The following is an 18,399-nucleotide window of genomic DNA, read 5'->3' on the forward strand; positions in this document are numbered from 1 at the left end:
GTTCAAGTACAGTACGTATCTCTGTCGTATAGCGATGCATTTTAGTTTTCGCATTTTGGTTATTTCAGAAAATTTCATGTTCATGTTCATGTTTTCATGTTCATGCCATGCCAGGCCACAACTTGTTCAGAGTGCCGGCGATAGCTCGCCTTCTCTTTGTGGAAAACACGGTGAGATCCTTAACATCCAACAACTAATGGGACGCAAACGGGGCGCCCAGTTTAGCGGTACACACATTGATGAATCACCCTGCCTGTGATTCACCCATGACAGGTTATAGCTGGGTCGGGATTCAAACCCAGGCTGGACAGTTTAGACTTTAGAGTCAAGTGTGCGTACCTCCAGTCCAGGCCATCCTGCCAACTTGTATGCTGCATACAGGTGAAATATAAAGCGCGAGATATTTTTATATATACTGTATATTTAAAAAAAAATTGGTGTGGTTTTTGGCGGGCTGGAACGGATTAATAGCATTTCAATGCATTTCAATGGGGAAATTTGATTTGAGATACGAGCAATTTGAGTTACGAGCTCGGTCACGGAACGAATTAAACTCGTAAGTCAAGGTTCCACTGTATATATATATATATTGTTACAGACGCGGTTTTGGATGTTGGTTTACCGAGCGGTTTGGTATGACCGCGTCTGCACAGGTTACCCGATTATACTAGAACGTTTGCCGAGTCGCGCTACGCTAAATCAATTGAGGAAAGGACACAACGGCTGGGTTAAAATGACACGACACCAGGGGTACAGTTCTCAAGACCTCCGGAGGAGGTTATAATAGTTCGGAACGTTTAGATTACAGGGATGAGAGAGACAGCATAGAAAGATAGGCACTTAATTACGGTCTTATAGTAGCCCCGACAGACGACAGATAAACAGGACAAAACTGACTCACACGGGGATTGATGGCAAGGAAGGGCAGGTCGTCGATGGTCAGCACAAGGTGCACTCTTGGCTCAGGGACAGGATAGCGCGGCCCAAAAGATGCAGGGAGGTCTCTCAGCGCTCGGAGGTCGCGACTGGTTCTTCTTCGTGGCTGAGGCGCATCTGACATCACGTCCGGTAAGTGGCTGCGTATATCCGGCGGGGAGTGACACGCCCTCGGCTCGTTAGCTCCGCCCCAGATGGAATCGGCCCGTTGCTTCTTATTGGGTGCGGGGGTTACCGGGCTCCGCCCTTGACGAGGAGCTGACAGCCAGCCCCTTCGTGGTAACCCCGTGGGCGCACATGGCAATGGCGGCTAACCAAGCCGGTGTGAGGACGCACACTCCCCGCACCGCGGCCGCACCGCCCCCGCTGTGGTTGTAGTTGTTGTTGTTGTTGTTGTTATTGTTCCATGAGAAAGATGGGAGGAGGTATGGGGAGGTCCTAAACTCACTACTGGTGCCATACAATCACATTCTGGTGCAACGAAGAGTCAGAATTAATGGAAACGAGTCCTTAACTGACATAGACTAAGAAATAACTAGCAAGAGGTCCTAAAGTTGTCTACGTGAGATGCGGTGGACCTGGGCACGACATTTAATGGGGGAAGAAGGGGAAGGTCGGTTCTACAGAGTGTTGTTTACAGACAATGGGACTAGGGAATGGGGGATTGGGGATAGTTGGGGAGTATTGGGGAAATAGGGGAATATTTACAAGCGGATATGGAGGCCAAATCCCATATCCGCAACAATATATATATATATATATATATATATATATATATATATATATATATATATATATATATATATATATATATATATATATATATATATATATATATATATATATATATATATATATACACATATATATACACATGGTTCAGAAAGCAGTATTCAGGATTGCAAAGCAGATAGCGAAAGAGAGGTGTGATGTGATGGGGGTGAGTTGCTTGAAGGATGAAGTGGGACAAATCGTTGTCGACCCAGATGGAATTAAAAGAAGATGGAAAAGATATATGGAAATGCTGTTGAATACAGAGAATGAATGGGATGGCAACATAGAGAGTAACCCAGTTTTAGGACCGGCAGAGAAGATAACTGAGAAGGAAGTTGAGGAAGCGATAAAATCGATGAAGGATAGAAAAGCGGGAGGGCCGACGGGAGTTGTGGGAGATATGTTGAAGGCAGCAGGAAGTTGGGGTGTGAAGAGAATGACAGAGATCTGTAATCTGGTGGTGAAAGAAGGCTGCATTCCAGTGGATTGGGAACTGAGTATCCTCGTCCCTCCATACAAGGGGAAAGGTGACCCTCTGGAGTGTGGCTTGTACCGAGCGATAAAGTTATTGGAGCATGGAATGAAGGTATTGGAAAGGGTGTTGGAGAGGAGGATAAGGAAGAAAGTGAAGATCGACGAAATGCAGTTTGGATTCATGCCAGGAAGAGGAACGACAGACGTGCTTTTCATTGTGAGGCAGTTGCAGGAGAAGTACATGGAGAAGAGGAAGAAGTTGTTTCTTGGGTTTGTTGATCTGGAGAAAGCATTCGATAGGGTACCACGCAAAGTATTGACATGGGCATTGAGGAAGTTAGGAATGGAGGAATGGTTGATCAGAGTAGTGATGGCAATGTACAAAAGAGCGCGCACAGCTGTAAGGACGAAGGACGGGAACAGTGGTGAGTTTGAGGTGAAGGTGGGAGTGCATCAGGGGTCGGTACTAAGTCAACTACTATTTGTAGCTGTGATGGAGGTGCTGGCTCAGAACGTAAAGGAGGGTTTACCGTGGGAGTTGTTGTATGCAGATGATCTGGTGTTGATTGCGGAAAGTATGGATGGACTGAAGGAAAAGATGAACACGTGGAAGGAATGTATGGAGACAAAAGGTCTGAAGGTGAATATCGGAAAGACGAAGGTGATGGCAAGTGGTAAAGCATGTGGTGAGGTGGAAAGAACTGGGAAGTGGCCCTGTGCTGTGTGTAGGAAGGGTGTCGGAGTGAACTCCATTCAATATACAATGTGCGCTGAGTGGGTTCATCAAAAATGTAGTGGTCTGAGAGGGTCATTAACCAGTGTGGCAGCTACATTCAAATGTAAGGTGTGCACAGAGGGAGCTGCAGATGGAGGAAATGTTGAGTTGGATCTTGGAGACGGCGTGAAGCTGGAAGGTGTGAAAACATTTTGCTACCTTGGAGACATGCTGAATGGAGAAGGTGGATCAGACTCGGCAAAGGTTGCTCGAGTGAGATGTGCATGGAAGAAGTTTCGGGAACTGAGTGGCGTGCTGATGATTAGGGGAGTGTCGTTGAAGCTGAAGGGAAAGGTGTATGCTGCATGTGTGAGAAGTGTTATGATTTATGGGAGCGAGACATGGGTAATGAACATAGAGCAGCAACGAAGGTTGGAAAGGGTGGAAATGCGAATGGTTCGACGGATGTGCGGAGTATCGTTGAGAGAGAGGAAGACAAATGATGAATTGCGAAAGATGATGGGAATAGAGCCTGTGATTGATGCTGTGAAGAGGAACAGGTTGAGATGGTTTGGTCATGTGTTGAGGAAGGATGAAAGTGACTGGTTGAGAAGAGTGGTGGAAATGAATGTAGAAGGAAGCAGAGGACGGGGAAGACCGAGAAAGACTTGGCTAAAGATGGTGGAAGAAGAAATGCGGGCAAGGGGGTTAACAAGGAGAGATGCAGAAAATAGGGCAAAATGGAGAAGATTGTCATGGGGACCGCAAGGCTAACCACCGCTCTAGCAGGGAAAATGGCCTTTAAAATGCATGTTGTTGTTGTTGTATACATGCAGCAATTCTTGCTTTGTATTCTGGTTATGTCAATGTCACCTTTGTTTTCTCAGCAGTTTTTTTTTTTTTTTTGTTTTTTGTCAATCCTTGATGGGCATTAAACGTGGATTGGTACCTCTTGCAGACTAAAACAGATGTGGCATGATAATTACACTGTACCTGAAGGTCTTGCGTCATCCCAATGCATTTTTATTCACGATGTTATAAACCAGAGCATGTGGTGGCAGGAATATTACGAGAGTTTTAAAGAACACGAGTGAACCTGATATCATTGTTATTTACCTGTTTATGTTTCAGCAATAGTCAAGCTCTGAGCAGTGCATTACGTAAACCTGCAATATCTCTGGCAGACAGCACGGAATTAAGGTAAGGATATTGTGCTGAAAACCTGGAATTTCAGTTAAAAATAAAATGGTCAAAAAAGAAATTTAAACCTTTACTACTCCTCCCCCCACTGTGCATTCTGTCAGTTTGTCATATGATACGATAGGTTTTATGAACTGAAGTTTTACAAAGTATTGCTGTCATATAAATCGAACGGAAACTGATGTTTTTTGAGATTTGTCCTTCATCGAATTTCCTCCTTCGACAAATGGCTATTGTCTGAAACTTCAGCTTCACTTTGCTTCCCACGATGGTTAGTATACCTTTAGTAAACCCGGTCGTTTTAACCATGCGCCATCACAAACCGACTCTGGCCTTGTCAACATATAGTATGCTTCTGTCTTGTATGTTAGTGATGCCATCTTTTTATTTTGAAATGCTCAAAATCATTAGAAGCATCCTCGTTAAGAGGCCAAAACTGTTAGGCTATGAGCCAGGAGGGGTGGTCGGTATCATCCAGGGGGGGTAATGCTATGTATGATTTTTGACAAGGTATATGTCCCTATATATTGAAAATATGTAATAGCGTTCGATAACTCTTGTCCTCTATGTTAGCAACCTTTATTCAACCCTACCCTAACATGTGGAAAACCAAAGTTTTGGGACCTAAAATCGCTGTATTGAAAAACCTTCAAAACCTCACTCCAAGATACGAGGCTTTATTCAAATCGATCTTTGGCATCACACACAACAGGCAATAATATCAACAGTCCTACAAATCTAATAAAGCATTATAAAGCAAAGCCAAGCATTTTAAACATTAGTCATGAATCCCAGTCACTTCTTACCAATAATATCCAGCGCTCATCTCTGCATAACTCATTCAGCAAACAAAATAATGACCCCTTCTCAGACCGAGCACTTGCCCCTAAATAGGCATCCAATATGCCCCATGCCTACGAAAGCTTCTTCTTCATTTTCACCACAATCACATTGGTCAATTTTCAAATCAGCTTTAGTTGTCCACAAGCACCCTAAAATATGAACTTTTTAATGTCTTTTATTACTGAAAATAAATCTGTAATCTTCTGCATACAAATAGTGGGTTTTATTTCAATATCAAGGGCTGTCAACAGTTTGTTACAGAACAATGCTAGACTTGGACGCAACTTCAAAAATGCATTTGCTAAAGTGAGGAATTTACCGCTGTCTGGCTGACGATTTTGTTTCTCTAGGGTTTTGTTGAACATCATGAACATGATTGTGGAAACCATGCGCCAGGAATGTGAGGATGACCCAAAGGACTGGACATTGATGAGAGAGGCATTCAGAAAGGAACTAGGTATGATGGTGCATTTTACTCTATATTGTTGCTTTAAAAAATACAGAGTACAATATTTAGAGTATTCAAAATTATCTGCATGCACCTAGATGAGGCTACTAAACGATCCTGTTTGTCCAGATTTTAAAAAATATATGAGCATCTCATATTTACTATTCTTGAATGACAAAATATTGGTTTTAAGTATAAATGAATTGGACAAGCACTGGTTGAACCTTTTAGGGGGCTTTTGGCTTTATTAGAAACCTCCCCCACTGGGGGTGGACTGAAGTTATGTTTTCACCCCTGTTTGTCTGTCTGTGAGCAGGATATCTCAAAAAGTTATGGATGCATTCAGACGAAATTTGGTGGACAGGTTGGGTATGTGACAAGGACAAATTGATTAGATTTTGGTGAAGATCCATATCTGGATCCAGATAACAGAATTTTGTAAGTGATTCTTCTTCATTGAGAGATGGGGCCAAAAATTATATGTAGCATCATATCTCAAAAAGTTGTGGACGGATTATGACAAAACATGGTGGATGAGTTGGTTAGATCACAAGAACAAGCCAATTAGATTTTGGTTAACGTCTGGATCCAGATCTGGCCTATCAGTGGGATACAAAACATAAACTGTTCAGTCTGGTGGAAGTATGCTCTTCTTTACTGAGTGTCGGTCTAGTTGCAGATATGTTAATTGAAGTACATGTACTGTGTATTGCAAGGTCCTCCTGCTTTCTTCTCATCGAGCCAGCAATCCAACCCTCATCTGCCTCTCTACTAGCTACATTGTGTGGAGTGCCGACAACTACAAGCTGACTAATTGGGTCACGGGGCTGCTTAAGCTATGAGGCACATTAGCATTTCCTGCCCTCCCGCTCCCCCATCCTTTGCCTCCTTTTCGTTATCCACCCTGCCTTGAAGGTTACTAAGTCCTGCATATTCCGTTGCATTCCTGCAATCCCAACCGAACCCTCTTTTGTGTGGTTTCATGGCTGTAGAAATGGGTTATTTTGTAAATTTTAAGTATGTGCTCTGTTGTCCTGTGTGGTCTGTCAGTCTGTGCCCACCTCTTCATTCTTTTTTTGCATTATAAGATTATTAAATAGAATACAAAAATTGTTACTCACAACAATTGTATCCTTAAATTGCTATTTCATTGAGTGGGGACATTGTGTGCATCATCGAATCTGTTAGCAATCGCGGAACTCAATTTGTTTTGGTCACAACTTTAGGATCCCTTCCTGTGCATGCCTTCAATTCAGCCAATCGCCACTCTGCTTTCCCGAAGCCACTCCACATGAAGCCACTTGTCAGGGGGTGTTGAGCAAGTGACACCTGTGCCTCCGTGTATACACTTTGTTTTGTTACCACATCTCAATTTTACATAGCCGATTAGTAGCCAATGTCACTTTTGCAGGTTCTCCAGTGTACAACAACGAGCCATTTGCTGTGCTTCTGTTCACCATGGTAACAAAGTTCTGCAGTGGTCATGCTCCACACTTTCCCATGAAGAAGGTCTTGCTACTCCTTTGGAAAGTTGTCCTGGTAGGTTTATCAATGGCTTGTTTGTCAGCATCCTATATTTTGTCGAACACGTCCCCTTCAATATTACCTTGACCTTGCTGACACAAGAGTAAAATGGGAAACTCATGTATATACCATGAGTATGCACACTCGTTAATATATCTTGGCCTAGAGTTATGCTTACTCTGCCTCGCAGTAGTCTAGCCTGGGTTTGAATCTCGGCTCAGCCATAAACTGTCATCCTGGTGTTTTCTCAGGCAGGGTGATTCATCAGTATGTGTGTGCCGTCCCTCAGATGGATGTTTAACTGGGCGTCCCCGTCTGTTCAGCGATAGTTGGTGGACATTAAAGATCCCATTATCTCCTTTGCGATGGGTAGGCGAGCTATCGCCAATACCCTGAACAAATTACAAATGATTGTGCTAACTTACCAGGTGCATTGCAACAGTGGCACAGCCATGTCCTCAGCCTATGATGCTACGCGCAGCCTTGTGCTGCAAACAAAAGAAGTAGAGGGGGACTGCTTTGAGATCTAAACTTTTGTAATTGTGGATTATGAATTGGTGGCAATAGTTTGGGGAAAGGTTTAATGGAGGCTTCCTAACACCGTAACATGATGAACATATTTAAGGAGATAGGGTTGTTGGAGACTCTTAATTATCTTGTACTATATCTGGCTTTATGAAACCTTCTGTGTATCGTTGTCACATAATTCGCTTTTCCAAAATAAAAATTGAAATAATCATATTCCATGTGCCACCAGTTTTCAGCTGGGGGTTTTGAGGACCTTCAGGAAGCTAAGGTTTGCCAGCGGCAAGAGCTGGGCCTCCTTCCAATGCCTGAGGACAGCATTAGAGTAACTCGAGGTCTTCGCGCATCTTCACCGCCGGCCTCTGCTGCAGACCTCATTGATCAGCAACAGCAGCGTCGAGCCCGTCGTCCTAAACGAGTATCTGCTCTTTTCTTTTTATCATCCCTTTGTTTATTTTCTCTTTCTCTCTCTTTCTCTTTATTTTGTCTTCTTTCTTGTGGGCTTGCACCTTCGGGCTCGAGCTCGGTTTCACTGATTATTGTCATGTCTCATCACCTCCGTTGACATGATCCCAAGTATTTCTCATTCCATGCCACCTTTCCTTTCTCATTCCATGCCATATCCCCTGCCCCCCGCAGGCCCCACCTATCGAATACATTTCCTGTTCACAGGGACTAGCAAAACAGGACAGCCTCGATGCCTTCAATGAAACGGACCCTTATAAAAGTGATGACATCCATGATGATGAGGATTATGGTGATGAAAATGATAGTGGCATTGATGGCGAGGTGGACCTCTTGGAAAGGGATGAGATAATGCCACCAGTGTCTTCCGCCATGGGTGAAAAACTTGTTTTTCCAAAGGGTTTGCCCTGGGCACCCAAAGTCAGGTAGTGTTATTGAAGTATTAAATCAAATGATTTGCATGGTTTTGTCCTGTCATGAAATTGGTTACATTGAATGCAAATTTAAGATTGGAATGGAAAATGTTGAAATGTTTTATTTTCTTTTGCAGGGAAAAGGATATAGAAAATTTCTTGGAAATGAGCCGTAGCAAATTCATTGGATACCAACTTGGAGGGTAAGGATGCGGATCTTCATTGGATACCAGCACGTGTGTCTGCATGTGCGCGTTGGTGGTGTTTGTCTTTAAAGACGAACTGCTGGTGTTTGAAATTGTAATGTTGGCACTTCTTTGGCAGGAGAGGCCCCATCTTAGATATGCATGAAACCATATGTTATTTTCTTATAAGCCATTGGTTCATCTTGCAAGCCTGTGTTCACTCACTTCTCCCTCTTCATTTTATGATTGTAGAGCTCTACCCTACTTGACCTTCCCTCTCCTCTTCTGAACTGATTGAGCCTGGCCCTCTCCCACTGTGAATCCTTTAGAACTAGTTGCACTGCGCATGAAGGAGATTGTACAGTGATTTGTAAGAGGAAGTGTGTGAGCATTGTGAAATAGAGTGAGGAAGAATACGGTGTAATCGGAGTGAGAGTGTTGATGGGGCAGCTCAGTGCGACGGATGGATGAGGCAGCCTGGTGACAGCTTTGGTGCAGGCTGTGGGAAGCGCATGTGCATCCCACGGTCTATCTATACCACTGTTCACACCTATTAGCATGTCTGTCATGCCTAAACACCACCTGCATGTTCATGCTACGTGATATGCTTTGTGTTAGCACACTTGTCGGTGTGCCTCCATCCACTTGCATGCATGCCTCTCTGAGGACTGCAAGCTACACGCCCAACTGGCAAGCAGACCATTTCCCACCATTTAGTCGATCTCTGAATCCTCACTCATTTTATTATTCCATTATCCCGTGCGCTTAGCGCAAAGCGGGGTTAAGCAATTGGTTCACTCTTTCTGTGTCTGTGTCTGTCTTTCTGACAGAAATCAAGTACCGTATTTTCACTCAAATGATTTGCAGGCTATACTTCAAGTTGGTTCCAAAAGTTTCAGCTGTGGTGTATACGAGTGTGTGGATTATACGGTATTTAATCATACGGCACATGACGTAACCACAAGGGGCTAAGTTAAATGATCAAGTAGATACAAAAAGAGTAGGTTAAATTTTTTTGTGCAAGTTTAATTGAAATTTTTTAAATTACAGTTCTTTTGCATATTTCACATGCACATAGACTGTATAGCTAATTCCAATGCTATTTAAGGTACTGTTAAATCATCTTCCATATCGGCTGCAGTTATCTGTTTCTGTGTCGCTGTGAAACAGCTGAAAGCAGCTTGGAGTCTGAAATGGTGGGTTGTTCAGCTTGTAGAGCGCTCGCCAAGTGGCTTAAGCATTCACTTCAAAACCGTTGATAAGGAACGGTTGGCTTGGCAAGCGCTAGCTAGCTGCTTGGTAACTGAACACACCCCTCTTACTTGTATTGACAGCAGACATTGTACAACAGGGACTTGTACTGGTATAGACTATTTCATGGAATGATAAAATTGAAGCCTGCAGAGTATTCATACATTTATCATGGATGAGCAACGTGGTTTCTGGGCACATCGGAAACCACCCTGGTTTTAACACATCAGCACAACTTAAATTATTACAACAACCCTTTCTCAAGGTGTCAAGCCTGGTGTTGGCTTAGCGGTTAGGGTGCCGGCTTGGGATCCTAGGATCCTGGGTTCGAATCCCGGTCGATCGCTGAATTAACGCCAGGGGGGTTGACTCAGCCTGTCATCCTTCCGACGTCGGCAAATTGAGTACCAGCTTGCTGGGATGAATGATCACGGTGTGTACCCCGATTTAGAATAGGTACACCGTATCCCTGCGCATCGTAAGAGCGTGACCAAGGGTTGGAGTCAGGGAGGGCATCCAGCCATAAAAACATTGCCTCAAAACAGGGAACCATGATTGTCATGGGGCCCGCAAGGCTAACCCCTGCTCTAGCGGGGAAAATGGCCTTAAAACGATCATTCATTCATATTCATTCAACCCTTTCTCAAGATGTTCATTTTAATGTAAATTGGTTATTTACTGCAGTTGTATTTGAAAAGAGCTGTTCATTGGCTGTTGACAACAAAACTGTGTCGGCTGCAAGAAATATAGACATCGCTTATCTTCTGGTCATGTGGAGAGAAAAGCTGGGGTGTGTTCAGTTACCAAGCAGCTAACTTGCGCTTGCCAAGTCAGCCGTTCCTTATGAACGAGCAAGCGCTCTACGAGAAACTTGGTAACTGAACACACCCCTGGCATACGGTGTATACCTGTGTGCAGGTTATACTTGCCTGAAACTTTCCAAGAGCACTTTTTCCCTGGGCATGGGGTGTGGGTTATTTATGTGGAAATACGGTAACTACTTGATTTCAATTTAATTTTATATTTTGAACACTACAGAACACTAATTGAAAAACGACCCTGCAGTTTAGCAGTACTTTGGCTCTGAATTTGGCAAATTGTACCGAATGTCGTCCCAATTGTGCATGCACACTCACGTTATAGCAATTGATTTAGTCTGTCAGTCTGGCATTCCAAAATAAATTGAAAATCATTCCAAAACAGGAAACTTACTATTGTTTTAGGATGTCAGAGTATACAATATATACAGGCATGAAGAACTATTTTAACGTGTAAAAGGCGTTGCATCAATGGCGGTAAACTTACGATTCAATGGGGGCGGTGGGGGGGGGGGGGGGGGGGTCTACGGCCTTTATATCTATTTTATTTCAATTGAATTATATACTTGAACACTAGAACAAAAATCGCCTTGTTTGCACATACAAAAACCTCCAATTCCACAATACTTGGGCAATCTTTGACGATGTCTCGACCAATCAAATTTGCCATGAGTTCTGAGGGCAAAAGAACAGTGTGATTCAGGCAAAAATGGCTGTGCCTAGCCAAAAATGCAACCACAACGATAACTTCATCAAAAGGATCTTTTTTTAAGTGCATCTTTTTCTCAAGGATCACTCCAAAATCATCAGTTTTCCAAGAAGAGTTGGCAGAAGGTTCAGCTTGGGATTGTTCCGTTTGACCCATTGGTTCCATATGATGGTCACCACACATGATATTCAAAGTTCAGGAGCCAATATTGATCGTGCTCAGAAATGCAAAGCAAGAGTTGAAAAGACGTTTCCCATGTCCTTTTTCTCAAGACTGTGCATTATAAGGTGTTCTATGACCCCTCTAGTTAGTTTCTTCACTTGTCCACTCTCACTCTGCTGTATGTTACTTTGGATCTTTGCTCCCATCATCCATACTTAATCCTTTTTGCATAAACCAGGGTTGTAGTAAGAATAAAGGAGGTAAAAATTGTGGTAAAATCTCTTCCATGCAGTATCACCCAATCACCATTTTACAGCCTTGTTCCACGTCAGTACCAAAGCCAGAGGGGAGAAGCAACCAAAACACGAATTTGATTGTGCCTACTGGTCTTTGTCAGTACAGTATAATGTTGTTACTCTTCCTCCCCCCTGAGAGGACATCTCATCTGAGACTTCATTTGATAACTCCTTTTTTTTCCATATCTCCTCTCTACCCACTTCTTACAATACATCTCATCCCTCTCCTCTCGTATTTATTTTGGTTTGAGAAAGGGTGATGATGGGTGGGGAGTGGAGATTTCCATCTTCCTTCTAGTACTGATTTATTATTATATAATTAATGACTGCAGCATCTCTGCTGAGAGCATTCATGATGCAAAATACTCAAGTTCTCTCTGTTATCCTTTTCAGAGACACCGACACCATTGTAGGTTTGCCTCGTCCGATACACGAGAGCGTCAAAATCCTCAAGCAGGTAATACAATATAAACCCTAATCTAGTGTTTTGTGTGGGTTCAAAAAAGCAGCGAATTTTAATTGGAACGGCACTCAGTAGAGAGCATACCTCCGCCTGGTGAACGGTTTACGTTTTGTATCCCACTGATAGGCCAGATCTGGATTCGGACCTGAACCAAAATCGAATCGACTTGTTCCTGTCACCTAACCAACTCATCCACCAGGTTTATTCATAACCCGTCCATAACGTTTTAAAATACGATGTTATATATCGCTTTTCACCCGATCTCTCAATAGTGAAGAATCGCTTAAAAATGAAGTAATTATTGTATGCAAATCCATATTCAGATCTTCACCAAAATCGAAACGATTAGTCCTTTTCACACACATAACCTTTCCACCAGGTTTCGTCCAAATCCGTCCACAACTTTTTGAGATATCCTGCTATATATCATTTTTGGCCATATCACTCAATAGTGATAACAACAACAACAACAGGCATTTTAAGGCCATTTTCCCTGCTAGAGCGGGGGTTAGCCTTGCAGGCTCCATGACAATCTCTCCATTTTGCCCAATTTTCTGCATCTCCCCTTGTTTAACCCCCTTGCCCGCATTTCTTCTTCCACCACCTGAAGTCAAGTCTTTCTCGGTCTTCCCTGTCCTCTACTTCCTTCCGCATTCATTTCCATCACTCTTCTCAACCAGTCACTTTCATCCTTCCTCAACAAATAACCAAACCCTCTCAACCTGTTTGTCTTCACAGCATCTATCACAGGCTCTATTCCCATCATCTTTCGCAATTCATCATTTGTCTTCCTCTCTCTCAACGATACTCCGCACATCCACCAAACCATTCGCATTTCCAGCCTTTCCAACCTTAGTTGCTGCTCTACGTTCATTACCCATGTCTTGCTCCCATAAACCATGACACTTCTCACACATGCAGCTTACACCTTTCCCTTCAGCTTCAACGACACTCCCCTCCTCGTCAGCACGCCACTCAGTTCCCGAAACTTCCTCCATGCACATCTCACTCCAGCAACCGTTGCTGAGTCTGATCCAACTTCTCCATTCAGCATGTCTCCTCGGGAGCAAAATGTTTTCACACCTTCCAGCTTCACGCCGTCTCCAAGATCCAACTCAACATTTCCTCCATCTGCAGCTCCCTCTGTGCACACCTTACACTTGAATGTAGCTGCCACACTGGTTAATGACCCTCAGACCACTACATTTTTGATGAACCCACTCAGCGCACATTGTACATTGAATGGAGTTCACCCCGACACCCTTCCTGCGTGCACAGCACACGGCCACTTCCCAGTTATTTCCACCTCACCACATGCTTTACCACTTGCCATCACCTTCGTTTTTCTGATATTCACCTTCAGACCTTTAGTCTCCAGACATTCCTTCCACTTGTTCATCTTCTCCTTCAGTCCATCCACTCTCCGCAATCAACACCAGATCATCTGCATACAACAACTCCCACGGTAAACCCTCATTTCCATTCCGAGCCAGCACATCCATCACAGCTACAAATAGTAGTGGACTTAGTACCGACCCCTGATGCACTCCCACCTTCACCTCAAACTCACCACTGTTCCCGTCCTTCGTCCTTACAGCTGTGTGCGCTCTCTGCTACATTGCCATTACTACTCTGATCAGCCATTCCTCCACTCCTAACTCCCTCAATGCCCATGTTACTACTTCGCATGGAACCCTATCGAATGCTTTCTCCAGATCAACAAACCCAAGAAACAACTTCCGCCTCTTCTCCATGTACTTCTCCTGCAAATGCCTTGCAATAAAAAGCGCGTCTATCGTTCCTCTTCCTGGCATAAATCCTAACTGTATTTCGTCGATCTTCACTTTCTTCCTTATCCTCCTCTCCAACACCCTTTCCAATACCTTCATTCCATGCTCCAATAACTTTATCGCTCGATACGAGCCACAGTCCAGAGGGTCACCTTTCCCCTTGTATGGAGGGACGAGGATACTCAGTTCCCAATCCACTGGAATGCAGCCTTCTTTCACCACCAGATTACAGATCTCTGTCATTCTCTTCACACCCCAACTTCCCGCTGCTTTCAACATATCTCCCACAACTGGCGACCGCGCTCCTGCCTTTTGTCCCCCGTCGCACATTGGAGTGAAAGGGGGACTATGGTTTTCCCGTCCGTCCGTGCGTGCGGGCGTGCGTAAGCGAAGGACCGCATTCGAATTTGGTGTGTGGGTGCAACCCACGTCAAAATCCAAGATGGCCGCCGCCATGTCTGATGCCATGTATGTCTGAACCTTGTGAGATGAATATCTTGAAAAATAAGCGAGTACCAACTTCTAATCTGGTGTGTGGGTGTATCTAGGCAAAAGGAAGAACGCCATTGAAAATTGGGTCGCCACGTCAAAATCCAAGATGCCCGCCTCCATGTATGTCTGAACCTTGTGAGCGAAATATCATATCATAGCATGTTTTCTGCATCTTCCACTTTGTCAACTCACATCACTTCACCGACGGGGGACCTAGGCGTAACGCTTGTCAACTCTTCATTGCTTTTATCGCTTCCTCAACTTCCTTCTCGGTTATCTTCTCTGCCGGTCCTAAAACTGGGTGACTCTCGATGTTGCCGTCCCATTCATTCTCTGCATTCAACAGCATTTCCATATATCATTTCCATATATCACTCAATAGTGAAGAATCACTTAAATTATTCCAGCTGGGTCCGGATCCGGTTCTTCAACAAAATTAATTCGATTCTTCCTTGTCACACACACAACCTGTCCAATAAGTTTCGTCCAAATCCATCCATAAATTTTTGAGATATCCTGCTATATGTTGGTTCCAGCCCTATCTCCCAATGTTGAAGAATCACTTAAAAAATTAAATAATTCTTGCATCTGAATCCACATTCAGATCTTCACCAAAATCGAAACTATTAGTCCTTTTCACACACACATCCTCTCCACCAGGTTTTGTCCAAATCTGTCCACAACTTTTTGAGATATCCTGCTAAATAGCATTTTTCGCCATATCACTCAATAGTGAAGAATCACTTAACAATTACTAGCTGGTTCCGGATCCAGATCTTCACCAAAATCGAATCGATTCTTCCTTGTCACACACACAAACTGTCCACCAAGTCTCGTCCAAATCTGTCCACAACTTTTTGAGATAACTGCCTATGTATCGTTTTGGGCCCTATCACCCAATGGTGAAGAATCACTTTAAAAAATTCTAGTAGCCGGACCCGAATCCGGATCTTCACCAAAATCTAATCGCTTCGTCCTTGTCACATGCTACCTCTCTGCCAAATTTCGTTCGAATCTGTCCACAACTTTTTGAGATATCTTGTTCACAAACGGACAGACAAATGGACAGACGGGTGAAAACATGACCTCCATCCACCTTTGGTGGTGGAGGTAAAAATGAATATCATTAATACAGGGCAATATCAAGTATACTTTCATAATGGGTTAATAAAATCGGTCCATTGTGTGCCAGCTCCATGGCCAAGTTTGCCTTGCCATTCCTCCACTCCTAACTTCCTAAATGCCCATGTCACTACTTCACGTGGAACCCCATCGAATGCTTTCTCCAGATCAACAAACCCAAGAAACAACTTCTTCCTCTTCTCCATGTATTTCTGCAACTGCCTCACAATAAAGAGCGCGTCTGTCGTTCCTCTTCCTGGCATAAATCCAAACTGCATTTCGTCAATCTTCACTTTCTTCCTTATCCTCCTCTCCAACACCCTTTCCAATACCTTCATTCCATGCTCCAATAACTTTATCGCTCGATACGAGCCACAGTCCAGAGGGTCACCTTTCCCCTTGTATAGAGGGACGAGGGTACTCAGTTCCCAATCCACTGGAATGCGGCCTTCTTTCCCCACCAGATTGCAGATCTCTGTCATTCTCTTCACACCCCAACTTCCTGCTGCCTTCAACATATCTCCCACAACTCCCGTCGGCCCTCCCTCTTTTCTACTCTTCATTGCTTTTATCGCTTTTATCGCTATTAATGCCAGGGGGGTTGACTCAGCCTGTCATCCTTCCGAGGTCGGCAAATTGAGTACCAGTGCACTGGTAATTCCCTGTTTATCGTAAAAAGGCGACAAACAGGGTTGGCGGCAGGAAGGGCATCCGGCCGTAAAACATTGCTTCAAAAAGGGGACCAAAAAACAACAACAACCACGGTCCCCGAAAAGGCCAACCCCCGCTTTGCGGGGAAAAATGGCCTCTAAACGGTGGTATTGCTTTTATCGCTTCCTCAACTTCCTTCTCGGTTATCTTCACCATTCTCACACGATTTGTCCCACTTCATTCTTCAAGCAACTCACCCCCATCACATCACACCTCTTTCGCCATCTGCTTTGCAATCCTGAATACCGCTCTCTGACCCTCTTCCGAATCCATGCGTTCTCCGAACATTTTCCTACATGCCTCCTGCGCCTTTGCTACCTCTTTCTTTGCAGCCGTCTTGGCTGCCTTATAACTTTCATGCTCTGCCTTTTCTGCCCCCATACCCTTCGCCTTCTGCCACTCCTTGAACTTCTTCCTCTTCTCGTCAATCTTCTTTCTGACTTCATCATCCCACCACCATGTTTCCGAGTGCCTCGGTGGTCCTTTTGTCCATCCACATACCTCACCAACGGCTCCCAACAGACTATCTTTCATTGACATCCAACCACTTTCAAGCTCAACCACATCATCCTCTGCCATACTCAGCCTCTCTTTTAATGCCTCCCTCACTGTCACCTCCTTCAACCTCCACACCTTCATTCTCGGTTGGTACTTCACCCGCTGTGCTCTCCTCGCACCTTTCACCCTTATGTCGCAGACAACCAAGTGGTGCTGTGAAACAGCCTCCTCCCCCGGGTTCATCTTTGTGTGTTCACGCATCAGCAGGTAGTCAACGGTTGTCGTCGACCCACCTGACGTGTATGTAACAAGCTTATTATCCTCTTTCTGGAACTGTGTATTACAAATCCACAAATTGGCTCCATCAGCAAACTCCAAAATCCTTTCACCTTCTCCATTTCTCACACCATATCCGTGACCCCCATGAACTCCCTCAAAACCATCCATACTCCTTCCCACATGTCCATTTAGGTCTCCTACCACAACAACTTCCTAATCTTTCACGTTTTCCATCAGCTTCTCTATCGCACACCAGAACTTGTCCTTCTCTTCATCGCTCCGACCAACCTGCGGAGCATATCCCGAGATGACGTTCACCAAGAGCTTTTCAATCATCATTTTCACCATCATCAACCTTTCACTCACTCTAGTCACACTCACCACGCTGTCTACAAACTCTTCAGAAAACAGGACACCAACACCATGCACGCTCTCCGGGCACCCTTGCCACATAAACTTGTATTTCTGTCCCTGCCTACCCTTCACCATTCTCACACCACTTCCCTTCCATCTCGTCTCCTGCACACAGCATATGTCCACTTCTTCTGACCAATACTTCCACCACTTCTCCTGATCTGCCTGTCATTGTCCCTACATTCCATGTCCCAAACCTCAGAAACCGATCTCCACGTCGGGCATCAGACGTTTCGTCGTCATAAATGGATTGATTTCCACCCTTGCTTCGATCGGGTTCCCCACCTTGAGTTTTGACGAGAGGGAGTGGGGTCCCCCACGGGGTACTTCGGGCTGTACCCTGCCCATATGTAGTTTTAATTGTCATGGTTCTCATTATGAGGCAATGTTTTTATGGCCGGATGCCCTTCCTGACGCCAACCCTTTATTCGCCTCTTACGACACGCAGGGATACGGTGTACCTATTCTAAACCCGGGGTACACACCGCCTAAAACGTTATATGTCTCAAAATGTTGTTGAACGTTTCGGACGAAACTTCGTGGATAAATTGGGTAGTTGACAACAAGGCAATTTGATTTTGGAGGTCTGGATACATATCTGGCCCATCAGTGTGATGCAAAACGTAAACTATTCAGGCTGACGGAGATATGCGCTCTACTGAGTGCCATTCTAGTTGCCAATGTAACAACGAACTTCGGATAGAGAATAAATTGTACCAAACTTTGGTTTTTCCTCTTTGTGCCATTTATTTCCTTGTACTCTTTGTTGTTTCCAGCACAAGTACGTCTCTGTTTCCGAGGTGCAGATTAAGGATGAGGAGGAGCTTTTAAAGATGCCACTATCGAAGGTGATGGGAGACTTGTGAATTGCATATAAAGATATTTCAGTGAG

At 44.2% G+C, this 18,399-nt stretch overlaps 1 protein-coding gene across 2 annotated transcripts in view; it reads left to right on the top strand.

Annotated features, from left to right (window-relative positions):
- The window catches only part of STRIP1 (striatin interacting protein 1), an 80,996-nt gene that overhangs the window by 38,662 nt on the left and 23,935 nt on the right, over positions 1–18,399 (top strand). For both annotated transcript variants that reach the window (XM_068134540.2, XM_068134547.2), the window contains exons 6-13: positions 4,031–4,099; positions 5,293–5,399; positions 6,802–6,929; positions 7,672–7,857; positions 8,079–8,329; positions 8,455–8,520; positions 12,132–12,195; positions 18,284–18,355. In XM_068134540.2, the coding sequence (XP_067990641.2) occupies positions 4,031–4,099; positions 5,293–5,399; positions 6,802–6,929; positions 7,672–7,857; positions 8,079–8,329; positions 8,455–8,520; positions 12,132–12,195; positions 18,284–18,355 (943 nt within the window). The remainder of the gene's footprint in view (positions 1–4,030; positions 4,100–5,292; positions 5,400–6,801; positions 6,930–7,671; positions 7,858–8,078; positions 8,330–8,454; positions 8,521–12,131; positions 12,196–18,283; positions 18,356–18,399) is intronic.

The sequence above is a fragment of the Myxine glutinosa genome, chromosome 1 (genome assembly GCF_964187855.1).
Source record: "Myxine glutinosa chromosome 1, kmMyxGlut1.1, whole genome shotgun sequence".
NCBI lineage: Eukaryota > Metazoa > Chordata > Myxini > Myxiniformes > Myxinidae > Myxine > Myxine glutinosa.